The 16,870-nt window shown below is 36.6% G+C and overlaps 4 protein-coding genes across 7 annotated transcripts in view; 3 read left to right on the top strand and 1 right to left on the bottom strand.

The window, feature by feature from the left end:
• LOC122826659 (protein mono-ADP-ribosyltransferase PARP11-like) overlaps positions 1-5,290 on the top strand; it is a 31,099-nt gene extending 25,809 nt beyond the window's left edge. Inside the window, exons 3-8 of one of the 2 annotated variants that reach the window (XM_044108786.1) lie at positions 397-517; positions 648-723; positions 1,359-1,431; positions 1,678-1,805; positions 2,121-2,272; positions 2,362-5,290. In XM_044108786.1, coding sequence (XP_043964721.1) covers positions 397-517; positions 648-723; positions 1,359-1,431; positions 1,678-1,805; positions 2,121-2,272; positions 2,362-2,678 — 867 coding nt within the window. In that variant the 3' untranslated portion in view covers positions 2,679-5,290. The remainder of the gene's footprint in view (positions 1-396; positions 518-647; positions 724-1,358; positions 1,432-1,677; positions 1,806-2,120; positions 2,273-2,361) is intronic. The other variant, XM_044108787.1, reaches the window with a different exon arrangement.
• A 244-nt stretch (positions 5,291-5,534) lies between these two features.
• On the top strand, positions 5,535-8,372 carry LOC122826660 (protein mono-ADP-ribosyltransferase PARP11-like). Its single transcript, XM_044108788.1, has 7 exons — positions 5,535-5,764; positions 5,853-5,967; positions 6,038-6,107; positions 6,210-6,273; positions 7,368-7,501; positions 7,609-7,760; positions 7,846-8,372. Exons 1-7 carry the CDS (start codon positions 5,672-5,674, stop codon positions 8,094-8,096), a joined length of 879 nt encoding a protein of 292 aa, XP_043964723.1. The 5' UTR covers positions 5,535-5,671; the 3' UTR covers positions 8,097-8,372.
• A 1,316-nt stretch (positions 8,373-9,688) lies between these two features.
• LOC122826444 (protein mono-ADP-ribosyltransferase PARP11-like) lies at positions 9,689-12,203 on the top strand. Of its 2 annotated transcripts, none has more exons than XM_044108295.1 (7): positions 9,689-10,435; positions 10,506-10,617; positions 10,708-10,777; positions 10,882-10,945; positions 11,134-11,267; positions 11,369-11,520; positions 11,862-12,203. In XM_044108295.1, the coding sequence occupies exons 1-7, from the start codon at positions 10,340-10,342 to the stop codon at positions 12,131-12,133; spliced, it is 900 nt and encodes a 299-aa protein (XP_043964230.1). In that variant the 5' UTR covers positions 9,689-10,339; the 3' UTR covers positions 12,134-12,203. The 2 variants fall into 2 exon arrangements, with proteins under 2 accessions (XP_043964230.1, XP_043964231.1); XM_044108296.1 differs by having other exon boundaries at positions 10,301-10,435; positions 10,483-10,617.
• Positions 12,204-16,017: 3,814 nt separating this feature from the next.
• Positions 16,018-16,870, bottom strand: part of LOC122826147 (protein O-mannosyl-transferase TMTC2-like) — a 50,394-nt gene continuing 49,541 nt past the window's right edge. For both annotated transcript variants that reach the window (XM_044107683.1, XM_044107684.1), the window contains exon 12: positions 16,018-16,826. In XM_044107683.1, the coding sequence (XP_043963618.1) occupies positions 16,638-16,826 (189 nt within the window). In that variant the 3' untranslated portion in view covers positions 16,018-16,637. The remainder of the gene's footprint in view (positions 16,827-16,870) is intronic.

Raw genomic sequence — 16,870 nt, forward strand, 5'->3', positions numbered from 1 at the left:
TATTATCTTCCATCCGTCTTCCCATTCCCTCTGATTAGCTTCATTTACCATTTTGAAGAAAAAAAAAAAACAAAGCCAGATGTTTTACCTCTGTGCTTCACCCTCTGAATACTGCATACACTTTTATTTATTTATTTATTTTTTTTTTTTTATCATACTTTGAATTTTGTCCAAAACATTTACTTTTTTTGTCTCATCTGACCAGATTATAGGTCATAGCATGACAAAGGGAGGGGAAAAAAGTTAGAAGTATGAATATATTTTCAATGCACTGTAAGTCAACCCTTCAGTAAAATTCCCTTTTGATGCCAAGGATGTGTAATTATTATTTTTTCCTTCCAGTTGATGATCTGATTGGTTCAGGTGTGCTCTGTTATGTCTTGATGTCTCTGTCAGATCGATCCCAGCGCAGCCTGCTCAGTGACCAGCGCTCAGATTGAGCAGTGCTACAACAGGAACCAGCGAGGGGTCATGGAGTTCTACACAGCCAAATACACCTATAGACTGGACTTCTCGGGTAAACTGAGATATTTTAAAAGGCTACCTATAAAGATGAGTAATCTAAGAAGCGGTTCATATGTAGCTGTTTGTGTGTTTTCATGAACTGCAGCTTTTTTAGTGCTGAAATCTATTTTTTTTCTCCCCAGTCATGCGACAAATTAATGTGACAACAGGAAAACAGAGGCCAATTAAACGCTCCCTACACTCTGCCACTGGCTTTCGGTAAGGTGTAGTATGTAGAAACAAAATATAAAATCGACTTTATACCATTGATTCTCTTATACAATAAATTCAGCTTTATACCATTTTTATAAGTCATCAAGATTATATCCACCAAAATGTTGTTTTCACTGATTTATGCGTGTTTGAAAAATCTTAGAACCTCGTGTTGCAGCCATTTTATGTTACCTAAATGCCCGCTCATACAATGCGCCTCCTGTTTACCTAAAACTCTGCATTGGACCTTCAGTCCTCACCTGAGTTTCTCATGAAGGAGCATCGTCGTGATGACATGGTGTACGGGGTTCTTGAAGAGACGGGTGCTGATTTCAAGGCGTACCATTTGGCTATAATTCAAAGACAAATTTCTTTGAAAGTTGTTTTTCATAAATATTGTCTTTCCAGTACAATTGAAGCATAGGTGCTTGGTTGTGGTATAAAATCACATTACGTGCCTGGGAAATACATAATACCCTCTATTTAGTGTGGTTCTTCAAAAAGGTAGAATCTTGGAGTTTGAAGGAATTTGTGATGTACAGTATGTGTAAAAAAAAAACACTAGATGAGGAATTATCCTTTTGTGTAATGTCTCATTCTTTTTAAGCTAAAAACTGTCTGTCCTTGATTTGTTCCTTCAGGTTTATTTGTGATAATCTGGCCTTGCCTGTGCCATGTCATTGGGAGAGAATCAATACAGATGAGCCCTATCAGGTAAGACATATATATATGTATGTTGAATTCAATATAAATTGAAACCCCCACAACACAAGGTGCTTTAAATAATAAAACAAATTTTTTGGTCCAAAAAAGATAACCTCTGTAAAAAATGTAAATGATTTTCATGATTTATCACAAACACTTTATGACACTTGTTGATGCCGAAGAACGAGCAAAAATAAGAATACAACCTAGTCATAATCACAATGTGTATTTAAATTTTTGTTTGTTTTTCTGCAGCTTATCCAGCTCGGCAGAGACACGTATGAGTTTAAGGAAGTAGCCAGGCTGTACGATAGGACGATGGATCATCCAATAAAATCCATCCAGAGGATCCAGAACTTGGACTTGTGGGAGTTCTTCTGCAGGTAACGTGTTGTTTTGAACTGGTTCGGCCGTGTTTCCTTCTGTGAGCAGACGATTCCACTGTGACGTTATTGTTTTTATATATGCTGGCTAAATTTTATGCATTTTATGCTGGCTAAAACAAGCAGCATCAAATGCTGCCAATTGTTGTCCCCAAACAAAAACAGCAAGACAGTTTTAGAATCGGCAACAGATTTGGATTTCGTGCAGCAAAAGTTTGTGTTTGCTGATGAATATGAGTCAAACTGACCAAGTTCAATAAAGTTTTTCATAGCTGTAAATCCATTATTATGCTCTGTGTTTGTTTTTCCCCTAAGGAAGAAAACACAGTTGCGAAAAGTCAAGCGCACTCTGGATATTGAAGAGCGAATGCTGTTTCATGGAACAGGACACAGCAACATACAAGCTATTTGTACGTTTAACTTTGACTGGCGTCTGACGGGGAGTCATGGTGATGTTTATGGCAAAGGTACAATCCCTTTGGACTGATGCTTAAACGCACCGGTTTCGTTATTTGTTTGATTTTTAAAAAATCTCCTTTAATTCTCCTTCCTGCAGGGAGCTACTTCGCCCGAGACGCCAAATATTCCAGTAAATTCTGCCACACAACCGGGAAACACAACACCACCTTGCAGAGGCACGGACTCGCTCCACCTATATTTGCCAACGAGCCGCCCTATAAAACCATGTTCCTCGCCAGAGTCCTTGTTGGCGAATACACGGTCGGTCATCCCATGTACTGCAGGCCGCCCTCCAAGGATGCTAGCTTCACCAACTTCTACGACAGCTGCGTGGACGATATGGCCAACCCAAAGATATACGTTATATTTGACAGCAATCAGATCTACCCGGAGTATCTGATCGAGTTCTACTGATGAGAAAAGAGTTGATGAACAGATTCGATTTGTGGAAATGGGAGAAGAAAACGAAGAAAAAAAAAAAGTCACTTCCAGTGAGTAACTGGAGCATTGGATTTTTTTTTTTTTTTTTTTTTAAAGTGCCTTTGGAAATGTTTAAAAGGTGGGAAAACAATGGCGGCATTCTGCACACTTTGCTCAAAAGTTAAAAGTACGGACGTGTGCTGTATTTTGTACTACATGTCACTTCGCTTGTTACACAGTCTGCGTAGAGTGGCTTCAGTTTGGAGATTTAAGGCAAATGTTCCATCTCTGACCCCTCGTCTTATTTTTAATCCACAGTGCCATACATATGCCAATTTATTATACCAAAAATATGTTGTGGTCTCATTTGGTGTTAGTTTGTTACAACAGAGGACTGTGAGTGCCTGCATTTGTTAGCAGTAGTTTACATACAGTCCTATAGGCATTAATGTCATGAATGTGTGGCTTTTATGGTGATTTATGACTGTTCTTTTTCCAGGGAAAGAGTGATTATACAACATACCACTGCAAATAATTTAACAAGCAAAAAAATTTTTATTTTTCCTGATTGGCGGCTCAAAATTATAAACATGGACTTTGGATAACTGCCACTATTAAGTTGTAGTTTGATGGGAGTTTGGCTCATCGCCCGGCTATATCCAAATTTCAAGCATTTGGCCCAAACCTCCATTAAGAGAACATGATTAGGATGTTAGGCTAGGAAATCCACTTGAAGTGTCTGAGGGAATTTCTGGTAACATTTCACCTCAAACCTTTAGCGCACCATGAGTCATGTTGGCATAACATCCAAAGCACCTCTCTTACTGTCACTGTTATTATTTAAGCGTGACCTTTTGACAAATTCTTCTCATAATAAGCTTCTACCTCTGTGTTATTTAAACCATGCATCAGTGCACTTTTTTACCCTTTCTGTGAAAGGTTTTACTCCTAACTGTGTCACTGTGACACAAACTTGTGATGATATGTTTGTCTGTAGCTCCCAAGTGTTTCTTTAGAGGTTTTGACGACTGAACTTACCTTTTTATTTCGTTACTAAGAGTTATTGCGGCTTAGCTCATGTCCGTTGGAAACCAGATGAGCGTCACATTAGAAATGCAGTCCTATAACTATGAGATCATCAACAGCTGTACTTGAGAAAAACAAGTCACCTTGGCACCTGGAGTATATTTAACCCGTTAAAAATGTCGCCGGAACATAACGTGCTTCGTGAAGGTATCTGTACGCCTTAAACTTTTCCCCATTTGCCACATTATAACTATGTAATGTCTTTTATTGGGATTTTATGTGATAGTCAAAATTTGATAAATAGCAATCTGAGAAGTGTGGCATGCATTAGTACTCACCTTCTTGAGTCGCAACTTTGTAGTTTGCTGAAATTAAAGTGGCAAGTGTTTTAGGTAAGTCTCTACTATATTTACACAGCTAGAGATTAAAATAGTCTGACCACAAATTCCCAGTCGAATTTGGGTCTGGAATTTGACAGGGCTGTTATACATAGTTAAACCATGTATAACAAGGCTGTTATACATAGTTAAACCATGTATAACAAGGCTGTTATACATAGTTAAACCATGTATAACAAGGCTGTTATACATAGTTAAACCATGTATAACAAGGCTGTTATACATAGTTAAACCATGTATAACAAGGCTGTTATACATAGTTAAACCATGTATAACAAGGCTGTTATACATAGTTAAACCATGTATAACAAGGCTGTTATACATAGTTAAACCATGTATAACAAGGCTGTTATACATAGTTAAACCATGTATAACAAGGCTGTTATACATAGAGATGGTTTAACTATCCATCTCTGGCTCTATGTTGTGTCCTCGTATGGAGCTTTGTCCGAGTCTGAAATTTTTTGCTGCTACTAAAAGTTTTCTTCCAGATTATCTCCACATCAACATGCTGCATCAGTATTATCTAAACACTCTAAACTTTCAATATTTGCTGAACATGAATTGAATATTTAATCAGTAAGCTTTTTGGAGTCCTTAAAAGTGAAATTAATTTCTTGGTCGCTATTGTGACCGGTGGGTTTAAATGGGCTAGTATTCATAAATTAGGTGCCTCCTGACAGCTTTGCTTATGAGTTTCAAACTAAAAATGGGGAAAGTAAAAATGCATGCCACACTTTCCAGAAAAACTAACCAGCATGTTTTATTTCCTTCCCCATCACAATTAAACACTACTTAGCGTCGCTCTATCAAATAAAATTCCTACAAAATACATAAAGGTTTGTGGCAGTAACACAATGTGAAAAGTTCAACCAGAATAAATACTTTTAGAATGCACAGGATGTACTGTAATAAGTAATGTTGCTTAATAATGTAATATTGCTTTTGCTGTGTTATTTGGATGACTATCTATTACCAGCTGGTATGAGAACGGACCATTTTGGCTTGTGTTAAAAAGCTGTTGCTGGAGTTCATAACTGATAGCTTTGAGTGTCTGAGTCAGACTTACTGACAACTGTATGTTTCTGTGTGTATGTAGCCCAGCGTAATAAATTCTGCAGCACAGAATCAAATGTTTTACAGTCCACAGCTTATCAGACAGAACGACGGGGACCGGAATCACTGCCTGTTTGTCATTTAAAAAGTCCAGTCTTTAACAGATTCAACTAGGCAAGCCAGGGTTTTGTCTTAGCATGTTGAGTTAAGCATCAGAAAACTAGGAAGAGGAAGAAGTTTTTAATGGCGGGATAAAAAGCAATGCCTGGAAATACACATATTGTCTTGTTCTATTTATCTAGACCTGGCAGAAACTTTTCCAAACTGAATAGGAACTCTGTGTCACACAATTAACTGGAAGTCTTCATTGAAGAACAGCCAGCCTACCTCAGTGGGAGTGGTTTAGTTCAGGAGGCAGAAACTCAAAAGGCAAATTAAACAGCAATGAGGGACACAGACAGGTAGAGGAAGTCCACTTTTTTTATTCAGCTTTAGTTCATAAGCACAATGTGGGCTCTAAATGAAGAAAATATGGACACATCTGACACTCCGTGGAGTTGGTATTATCTGGAAGACTGTGGGAGGTGGCACAGAGTTGAGGTAAACTTTCATCTGTTCTTTAGATTTTCATAATTTTCTGTATGTGCGATCATGATTGACACTTTGCTCTTTTGTTTTCATCCTCCAGGATGATCCCAGCAAGCCCATTAGGAGTCAGGACATGGAGGATTTTTATTTGAGAGACTCGAAATCTGTTATGACCGTAAATACGTTCAACTTCCGAAGCAAGATCGATTTTTCAGGTGAACACTCATGCTCACAGTTTTGGTTTATTTTCAGCTGGAATCAGCTGAAATGTGTGTCTCTGTGCAGTGATGTTGCAGACCGACCTCACCACAGGAAAACAAAGGCGAATCCAACGCAACTTTAATCTTGTACAAAGGTGAATTATTGCCAGCGGCTTCCGTTTACCACAGCGCCGTGAGTTAAGTTTGATTTCTCACAAAGTGAAAGTGAAACCGTCTTTGCTCATGTTTTCCTGTAGCTGTTGCTGTTTCTGTGGACCTCCTGTTTTCTGGGAAAACTTTGATCCTACAGCTCCTTATCAGGTGAGGAAAAAAGAAAAATGACTTCTTGACACTAAAGCATTTTCCTGCGCATTATGTCTAAATCAGAAAAAAATTAAATCAGTTTTAATTCAAAGAATTTAAAGAACATGACATCCCTTATTCCAGTTGTTTTGCTTTATTGGAAAACTGTAACTACACATGGCAACCAAAATAATATGGCAGCTGTTTGCATCAGTACTAAACAACTTTTGAGTGGTTCTGGACATTTAGCAACAAAACAGTGTGACTTGATGTAGGTTATTTGTATGAATGGTTTTCAATTTGTTCATGATTCTGATTCAGAATGTAGGACATATCAGGTCTAACTGGAAAATGTTATTTTATTTTTTTCTGTTTTGCCACAAAAAATATTTACATTTTTAGTTACCTCTGCAGGTTGCAGAGTTTTACATGAAGTTCAGAAAGTTAGATGTGGTTACTTCATTTTAAATCCAGTTTTTTTTCTTTTCTTTTTTTTTTTAGGTGGATAGAAAATTTGGAAAACCTTTCTTTCGGGTATTTTATGATCTGTAGTAAAATAAATGTTTTACCGATTAGTAGGTACCTGGGGGCGGGGGGACACAAATGCTTTTGTTTCTGCTGAACACCTTCATAGACTCACTTAGTAAGTATTTAGTACTCTTGCTTAACGTTTTCATATTTTTGTATATAGCAGCCATTAAACTCTGTGAATTTTATTTATTCTAATTTTATCCAATAGACTAACACACACACACTTAAAAAATTACTTCTTGCTTCTGTCAATCATAACTTTGTTCTTGCCACTCTCCCATGAAGGCCAGATTTGTCAAGAGTACAATAACTGGTTGTCATGTCAACAGATTCCCCAACTCATCTGTTTATCTCTGCAGCTCCTACAGGGTTACCAAAGGTTTTCTTGGCTGCTCTTCTGATTAATGCCGTACTTACCTTTTTACTCGTTTCCTTTCTTTTGTTTGGTCTATTGCATATATCCCCATAAACAAAATGAAAGTTTTTTTGTTGGAATAGGACAAAATGGGAAGAAATTCACGGGGGGAAAAAAAACCTCTTCAAGATACTGTATGTGTGTGTGTTTGTGTCGTGTTTTTAAGCTGATCCAACTGAGTGAGCTCACCTCAGAGTATCAGACTGTGGCAGATTATGTGAGCCGTGAAGGTCTCCTATCCAAATCCATCGTATCAATAAGCAGAATACAGAATCTGGATCTCTGGGAAATATACTGCAGGTAAGAAAAAGCTTTTACTTTGAGGCTTCGTGATTAATAATTTCTCATCTGTGATTTTATTAAATTTTTTTTTTTTTAAACCAATTGTCACCCTCTGCATTCTTCAGGAAAAAGAAACAGCTTATGAAAATTAAAAATGTCCCAGATATTCCTGAAAGGCGCCTTTTCCACGGGACTGACACTAAAAACGTGGAGAGCATTTGCAAGTATAACTTTGATTTAAGGATACCTAAAAAGAACGGAAGAACATTTGGTAATGGTAAGACGGCCACTGCCACGAATCATGTTTGTGTAGTTAAAAAATAAAACCTGTCTGAATTGTGTTGCTCTTTTTCTCTTTACAGGTATATATTTTGCCATCCATGCATCATATGCAGACAAATACAGCACCAACAGCACACATGGTGGAAACACTAAAAGCATATTTCTTGCTCGGGTGATGGTTGGGAAGTTTAAACTTGGAACACAGGATTTACTTAAGCCAGATGATGAAAACGCGTTTGACAGTTGTGTGAATGATGCCAGTCATCCCACAATATTTATTATATTTGATCCAAATCAAATATACCCGGAATATCTTATAGAGTACCAATAACCTCACTCAACTTCAGTCAGTCTATGTGGATGATAAATCTGTCGAATAAATAAATTAATTTGTTGAAGAAAGCTTTTTAGAGTAACATCCCATTTGAAGCCAACAGGGAATTTAAAATATCCAATAATCTAATTTATTACATAGTTAACATTAAATATCAAGTATAAAATGGTTACTATTGGTTTTTAACGACATTTCTGTCGACTTCCACTGCATTATAATTACAATATAGATATTCAGATTTAAAACAATCGACAAATAAACTTCAGAACCAAACCAAAGTGTGTGTGTGTCTTTCTGTTTTATCCATCTGTATGTATCAGATGAGTGTGTGAGCAACACATACAGATGTGCATACATACAATATATAATGCATACAAACGATGTACTTGAACAGTGTCTTAAAATTAGAATCTATAATCCAGACAGATTAGATTGTACAAAAATATGCAGCCAGACATTTAAGATCATTGTGGTTAGCGCATAGCAAACTGGGATAAACATTTTACAAACAGACGGCAGTGAAAATCTATATCATATTGAAGTTTTCAAAGAGTTGGGGAAGACCTAACTCTTTGAGTGATTTATCTTACTCATTGACCTCCTTCACCTGCTTTTCTTTTTTTAGAGGAATTGAAATTAGATGAGGTTTATCAAAAGGATCAGTCAGCAGAGGGTACTGTTGTACCAAGCAAGACACTATAACCCAGTTCAATACTGTTTGAATTACCAGTAACAAGTATACAGATAAAAAAGAAATATCACCTATTTAGATATTAGCATGTAAACCAATCAGCATTTAAGGGGACAGTGTTTGCTGATTGGTTGAACCAGAGCCCAAATAGACTTTGCTGAAAAATTCAAATTTAATAGGGAAAATAACCTTACACATCTAGAGCTCCAGTGGTTTATGTGTGATTTATGCTGTGTGTAATTTTAACCTGTGTCTGTATTTTCCTGTGTACCTTTGGCAATTAATTACATTTAAGTGTGTAATATGATTCCATTGATGCATCGTACTCTTTTATTTACTCTTTTTGGTGTTTTGGAAGGCCACATACCAAATTCGCTTTGCTCTGTTAATGAAATTGTCAGCTGTTGCTGGGCAGGCTGTCAGACAAACCACAGCCCTGATGGAAAATACTAAAGGTAAACGTAAATGTGTGTGGGGCTCCTCAAGTTCCTCAGTGCATATTTAGACTTCATTTTTATGATTCTCCCTAACAAAGAATTAGGAAGCACTTATACATTTTCTAATATATCCATGGTGATGAAATGTAACTTAACTCTGTTCAAGTAATTTCTATCATTTTCATATAAATTTGATATGAAAATTTATATTGAAACCAAATCATTAGTTTTAGCCAAGTCATTTTAGCCAATGGCTAGGCTAAAGCTAGCTAGCCAAGTCATTGACATTTTCATGTTTTTTCTTTTCATGTGGTGATTAAGATTTTTTTATCGCTCTTCTAATACAGTAAAAGAACAGAACTGTTCATTTCCTTTTCTGTGAAGAACTATACATTATCTATGTTCATTATCTAATGGTTCTATGCAAATATGTCTTGCCTTCATTTGTGTACAAGAAAAACACTGCTGCCTTACGTCATAAGTGTTAGCAGTGTTGTTCTTTTCACCACAGAATATTCTACATATTCTTTTATAGTCTGCAGTAGACCTCATCAGCTGGGTTTTGACAAACCCAACTTTTTGTCCTCTCTTGGAAAAAAGTAACCTAATTTAAAGGGAGTAATTTAGATTAGGAGCCAGAAATACAAAGAGAGAGATACAGTGGGATCATTTATTTATTCAGCTTTAGTTTGTCAATGTTGGCTCTAAATGAAGTAGAAAATAGTCGTGTTTTGTTTTGGGGTTTTTTTTGTCTTGGACCCTCCATGCACAGGTTAATTTAACCGCCTTAAAACCATGAGACCAGATCAGAAAAGAGGAAGAACAGGGTGACGCTTTTAATGGTGGGAAAATAAATAATGCCCGGAAATATACATATTTTCTTGTTGTATTTATCTAGACCTGGACTAAACTTAAATTGAATTCCAGATGTTTCCAAACTGAATAGAAACTCTGACACAGTTAACTGGGTGTAGGACAGCCAGGCTACCCCAGTGGGAGTGGTTTAGCTCAGGAGGCAAAAACCTCAAAAGCCAAATGGAATTGTCACATGAGTGACACACAGACTGGTAGAGACAAGTATCTTTTTTATTCAGCTTTAATTGGTGAGCACAATGTGGGCTCTAAATGAAGAAGAAAACATGGACACATCCGACACTCCATGGCATTGGTATTACCAGGCAGATTGTGGGAGGTGGCACAGATTTGAGGTAAACTTTTATCTCAGTTTTTAAGAGTTATTGTTTGATCCATTTAGCAATGTCTTTTTTTGTTCTTCAGGATGATCCCAGTAATCGTGTAAGGAGCGAGGACATAGAGAAATTTTATTTGAATGACCAATCCTTTATGGTTGTAGATGCCGGCAGCTGTGTGAGCAAAATAGATTTTTCAGGTGTGTGTGTGAACACCCATTTACACCCATCTCGGTTTTGGTTTGCTGCTACTGAAAATGAGCTAAAATGTGTGTGTTTTTTCCATGCAGTGATGCTACAGACGGACCTTACCACAGGAAAACAAAGAAGAATCCAACGCAACTTTAATCTTGAGAATAGGTGAGATCTTTGGATCCAATTTCCTGTAGCACTGTCATCTCAGTTTGATTTTACGCTAAATGAAAGTGAAACCATGGCTATAGTTCAGACTGCTCCTTCTGCAGGTGTTCCTGTTTCTGTGCTCCACCTGTTACCTGGGAACATTTCAATGCTACAGCTCCTTCCCAGGTAAAAACTGAGAAAACGTCTAAGTCACATTGTAGGTGAAATGCACATGGGTTAGTTTTGGTGTGGCTCCCAGGGCTACATTTTTTGACATGCAGATATTTTACTCTAATTTAATTAGGTATATTAATGATATTTATACATTTTTAACTGCTCACGCCTTAAACCTCAACGTGTTTTATGTTGCACAGCTGATCCCACTGGATAAACGCACCCCAGAGTATCAGGACGTGGCTCATTATACGACATATAATGGACTCCTCAATAAGACCATAGTATCAATAACAAGGATACAAAACCTGGACCTCTGGGAAATGTATTGCAGGTAGGAAAGGTTTTGAGATGTAAGTGCATTGTATTTTTTTCTCTCCTCCAGCTTGAAAACAAACAAAGCAAAGTTTTAATTTATTTATTTTTTACTTTTAGAAAAAAGAAACAACTAATGAGGCTTAAGGGTACCAACAGCATTCAAGAAAGACAGCTTTTCCACGGCACTGACACTGAAAATATTGCCAGCATTTGTACAAATAACTTTGATTTACGGTTGGCTGGACAGCATGGCAAACTTTATGGCAAAGGTAATGAAATCAATATAGAAACCTTATTATTGTGTGTGTGGTTGTGGGGGGAGGGAGTGTGCGTGGGAGTATACTTGTAGATATTGTATTTAGAGGACCACTTTTCACCCTTTTTACCAACAAAGCCGGGCCATTTGCAGAACGTAAGGACCACAACCTCACTTTTTGCAGTTCTACTAGTTTTGGTTAAGTTTAGGATTAGGAAAAATGGTTAGGGAAAACGTCATAGGCATAAATGTAGTTACTAAAGTGAATAGAGTTCAGTACAAAGTGTGTATGAAATGACACAACGCTTCTTTATAAGCTGATTGAATGATTTCTTTTCCTTTTTCTCTCTGCAGGGATATATTTTACCACTTGTGCATTCTATGCAAACACGTACAGTAGCATCAACAGAGCTCCAACAAACGGTAAACTCACTAAAGTGATCTTTCTTGCTCGGGTGATGGTTGGGAAATCGAAACTTGGAGAGTTTTATTTCTGCAAACCAGATCATGGAAGTCTTGAAAATTTTCATGACAGCTGTGTGGATGATCTCGACGATCCCATGATATTCATCATATTTGATCCGAATCAGATATATCCAGAATATCTCATTGAGTATGAACTTTAATCTGCTGAGGAGAGTTTTTACAGGAAAAGCTCCACACATTTCATTTGAAGTGCAGATTTAATAATTTACAGTGGAGACTGTTACTATACATAGACTGTTACTAATTTATTATATATATATATATATATATATATATATATATATATATATATATATATATATATATATATATATATATATATATATATATATATTTGCTTTAGAAGTTTATGATTTTACAAAATGTTACAATCACAAAATGAAGATTTAGGTATTCAGAGATTCAAAAGAAAACGCTGTTGCAGAACCACATTAATGCTTCTTCATTTCTGTTTTAACCTCTGTTGGTCCATTAAGCTCTCCTGCTTCTTGACTGCATGACTGGAAGAAACATGCAGATGCATATTTATATTATGTCATTAACATAAATTATTACCAATCTTTTTTTCTGAAGGATTGTGTAGATCCTGGCCTCTACCAAAATCCTTAAGTAGAAGGATTTTGCAGAAGTTCTTGCAGATTTCCTCTTACAGCTTTTGAAAATTCCACAAAACAAAATCTTAAGCTCCAACATTCTGTGCAGTCTTTTAATGCAAATTATAAACAAAGGTAAACATCTGCTTACCTTTTGCTTTTCTACTGCTGACAGGTGAAAACAATAAAGGCTCAAAAGGAAGAAATGAGAGCCAAACATCAGAAAACACTAAAGCTTAAACTTCCCCCACTTTAGTTTATAACAGTAATTACTCTGAAGAATAAAAGGATATTCTGTAAAAGTCAATCTTGATATGTAGAGAAATTTTTCAGCATAAACGTGTTTGACTAGAAGCATTGTGGTAATTGAAACCCTGAGGGGAAAAGGGAATTGCAACCTGAGATAATATTTTTAAAAAAGGCTCTTAAAGTTACCACCCTGCAAGATAAAATGATTAAATATTTCAAAAATAGAGTTTGACGTAAATTCGTATCTGATTGATACCTTAGAATTTAATGTAAAAATGAGATGTAAAATAAATCAAATTAGATGGACTTCATAAAAACTGCCAGCAGAGTGCGCTGTTGTATCATGAAGGAGCTGTGCATAAACGTATGTCACCAAATCAACAATCTCATTCACTTTTATAAGCAAATATCAGAGAAACTATGTATGAGATTTTATTTATTTATTCTTATCATATGCCACATGAATTAAAACAAAGTCACAATCCAAATTTTTTGTTTGTGTTTCTTGCTATTCTGTTTTTTATGTATTGTTCAATTCTAAACCATTTCATTACTACTATTATTATTTCTGAGCTAGAATGCAATCACCTTGAACATTACTTTAAATTAAATTTATGCTATTCATGTAAGCTTTCTATCTGCAAATGAAAACCTCATACTCCATCTTTGGTGTTTTACATTTTGATTAAATACCCAAAAAAAGAAAAAGAAGTTTGAAACTTTGAAACCATTTCTAAGTTTCTTCCAAGCTAGTAACTGAGTGATGTTTGAATATTTATCTGAAAATGAAAACCTCATACTCAATCTTTGGTGTTTTACATTTTGATTAAATACCCAAAAAAAGAAAAAGAAGTTTGAAACTTTGAAACCATTTCTAAGTTTCTTCCAAGCTAGTAACTGAGTGATGTTTGATCTCTTCTTAAATATTTACCGCTTGGTGTTCTCCAAGGCTGCCTTTTTATCTACAATTACTTTGATGTCTGTTGGATTGAATGATATCAACATGACGATAATGGCTCCGTATCCATCTCTAATTAGCTCATCTGCATATGTGTGTGTGTGTGTGTGCGTGTGTGTGTGTGTGTGTGTGTGTGTCACTGACTGATTGTCAGTCATTATGCTCTGTTGTTTGTAGGGGAATTAAACTGGACTGAGATTTAAAAGATCTCAGGCATGTTTTCATCAGCTTTTCCCTCCTTAGGTTTCTCAGAAGCTGTTCAGCCAGTGGATCAATGTGTTTCTATACACACTGTAGAGGTTTAATTGGCCTAATTTGTATATGTACACCTGTAGAATAAAACACTGCTGTATATATATTTTTTTGCAATACTTCATAGCATACTGAGATTTTAACACCTTGCAACCAAACATCTAATTTTAGTTTTTGTTGCTAATTGTTGCTTTGTTTAGATATTGCAACCAGAAGAGTTTTTAAAAAAGGAGTGAGAAACAGAGACTTAACAGATTCTACTGCTGTCATTTTTTTGGGTGCGGATAAAGGGAGTGAACTCCAGCTGAAGACTGGATGTTGTGCTTTTTATTGATCTGGTCTGGATATATTTTATTCAGGATTTTAACTTAATGTGTTACGACATATGTTTCCACTTTGGATGACAGTAGCCCTGTCTTAAAGAAAGGGCTACAGAATAAAATGTGAACAGAAATACTTTTCAAACTGTCTTCCGTGAATCAAGACGTGAAAAGCTGTTAAATTGTATCTTGTGCTTTTACTTCTTAACTGTTCCAGAAAGAAACACTCACTCCAAAGACCTTTTACTTTTATTATGGAAAAGTCTTCATTGTACTTCTTACAAAACACCAGACGGTTTCAGCTAGGCGTGTTCTATAATTAAATAAACATCCACAATCATCAAAGAACACCTAACACGTGAAGAAACTCTCTCTGTGTCACAGATCTTCAATTCTGTCACAGGAATCACAACCTGATATCCCTGAGCAGAGAGGAAAAACAAAAAAACACTTATGATAAAATGTCGCTCTCTACAGTCTGATTGGAGGAAAGAAAACGGGTGAGATGATATGGCACAAAGTTGGCATTTATAATACATATTAATAAATTAAATTTCATTTGATCACACAGTATGAAACACCGTCTGACACAACAAACAAAATACGGGTGTTTACAGATCTTGCTTGGCACCGAAGGCGTGAGAATTCATTTTAGGCTTTGGCACCACTGAGACGTTTTTGTTTTTCTGCCTGAAATGTTCAAAATGTACAAATCTTTACGTTTTCAACTGGATTGGTTTTCTATTGTGTTGTTTTCTTTTTGTCAATCTTCATATTAAGAAGGTTGTACCAAAAAATCTTGCTGCATTCTTCCTATGACTTGTTCTCTTCCAGGACCAATAGTTTTTGTGTTTTTTTTGTTTGTTAAGCTTGTTTTTTTTTTAAAAAAAGAAATTATTCTCACATAAAAAAAAAAACAACAATGAAAATGGCAAACATCATGTAATTTAACCAACAAAATGCTGGTTAGCTTTGTGCTAAATACAACAAAGCCTGAAGCAAGATGCTACATTCATGCTATGCTCCCTTTAGATAATTAAATAGGTTTCTTTCCATGATGGGCAAGTAAAATGTAGGTTTCCCTTTGTGTCAAAGCAGATAGTGACACAAAACACCACTTGATGGCGACACATTTCAAAATTGCTTCAGCTAAAACAATTTCAGTAAGCCCCTCATTTAAGTTACTGTTACACACAACAGTAAAGTTACAGTCGACTCAGTTTTTATGGAAGTGCTGCGGTTTGTGTTTTATTTTATTTTATTTTTATGGTTCCAGTTTTGTTGTTGATCTCAAATTTCTTTGTAAAGCTTTGATCTGCTAAAAAAATCTTTACTGATCTCATGGCTTATGAAAACATTTTTCCAGTCTTCCATTCCTAAGTGGTCAGACTTTATTTATATATAAATTACTATATGATCACACAGTTAATATTTGGATGTCCTTACCTAATACCTTAGTGTTAGGTATGAGCATGATTAGTGCAGCTAGCCTTGTTAGCTGTAAAGCGTGGACTCCATGTGTAATCTCTCATGGCAGCCATGTTGGATTTCATAGCAAGTGTAAAAAACCTGCACTTATCAACCAAACACTCATTTTCCATTTTGATGTTTAGAAGAAAAAAATCTGACAAACTAAGAAAGCCCAAGTTTTCTTGTGTTACTGTTTTAAAAATGTCAATGATCATGGAGGTACTTGGAAAGCTAGAATGTACTGAGGTGGTACTTATGAGAAAAAGATTGCGAACCAATGTCCTGGAGAACGTAGATTTTTGCCATAACTCTGAGATTTCAAAGAAGCCGTCTATGTTTATACCCCAGTTCACCTGGTATCTGCCGAGGTCTCTCTCTTCCCTTTGTTACAGCTTCCTGCAAATTTTGAGCTTCCTCTGATGCCTCCCTAATTCCCACAGCAACAGATCTCAACCTGAATTGTGCTGTTGTTAGTGCCTACTTGTTTACGGCTTGAAGAAAAGAAAGCATTTGTGAGTTGTTGACACCGCTGGTCGGTGCTAGTCCCTAGCCAATTTCTCGGTGCATCTCTCCGTTTTTGTCTCCTTTAGCAAGAGCTGTATCACATTTATGGTAAAAGAACCATTAGATTTAGTTTTAGTAGTCTGAGCCACCAAATGAACACTGCGGTGTAATGCAGAAGTTTGCCATCAAACTTCAATCACACCAACTTCGACTATCCCCGAACTCGACTGAGCATTTTGCCTCCGTCCCGCTCCATGCTTTGAGCACCGCAAAGATACGAGACGGTGGTCTTCTCGGCTTAGGGCTCCCCTCTCTGCTTCGTCTTGAGCCCCTGTCGCTCCATGATGTTCCACAGCTTGCGCAGGTTGGACTGAGTGATGGCGTCGTCAGGTTTGAGTTGAAGGGCTCGTAGGTAGTTGGCCTCTGCCTCGGGAAGCTTCCCGTTCAGGTGAAGGATGGCGCCAAGGTTCATCAGAGCAGCTGGATACTGGTGGAGGAGGGGAAGGTAAAAAAAAGAGGGATGGATCATCA

The sequence above is a fragment of the Gambusia affinis genome, linkage group LG23 (assembly GCF_019740435.1).
Source record: "Gambusia affinis linkage group LG23, SWU_Gaff_1.0, whole genome shotgun sequence".
Lineage (NCBI taxonomy): Eukaryota > Metazoa > Chordata > Actinopteri > Cyprinodontiformes > Poeciliidae > Gambusia > Gambusia affinis.

Excerpts from the sequence above, each read along its gene's own strand:
- LOC122826660 (XM_044108788.1), top strand. The coding sequence starts at position 5,672 with ATGTGGGCTCTAAATGAAGAAAATATGGACACATCTGACACTCCGTGG. Across the intron at positions 5,968-6,037 it reads AAGCAAGATCGATTTTTCAG|TGATGTTGCAGACCGACCTC; the intron begins GTGAACACTCAT and ends GTCTCTGTGCAG. Across the intron at positions 6,274-7,367 it reads ATCCTACAGCTCCTTATCAG|CTGATCCAACTGAGTGAGCT; the intron begins GTGAGGAAAAAA and ends CGTGTTTTTAAG.
- LOC122826444 (XM_044108295.1), top strand. The coding sequence starts at position 10,340 with ATGTGGGCTCTAAATGAAGAAGAAAACATGGACACATCCGACACTCCA. Across the intron at positions 10,618-10,707 it reads GAGCAAAATAGATTTTTCAG|TGATGCTACAGACGGACCTT; the intron begins GTGTGTGTGTGA and ends TTTTCCATGCAG. Across the intron at positions 10,778-10,881 it reads AACTTTAATCTTGAGAATAG|GTGTTCCTGTTTCTGTGCTC; the intron begins GTGAGATCTTTG and ends CTCCTTCTGCAG.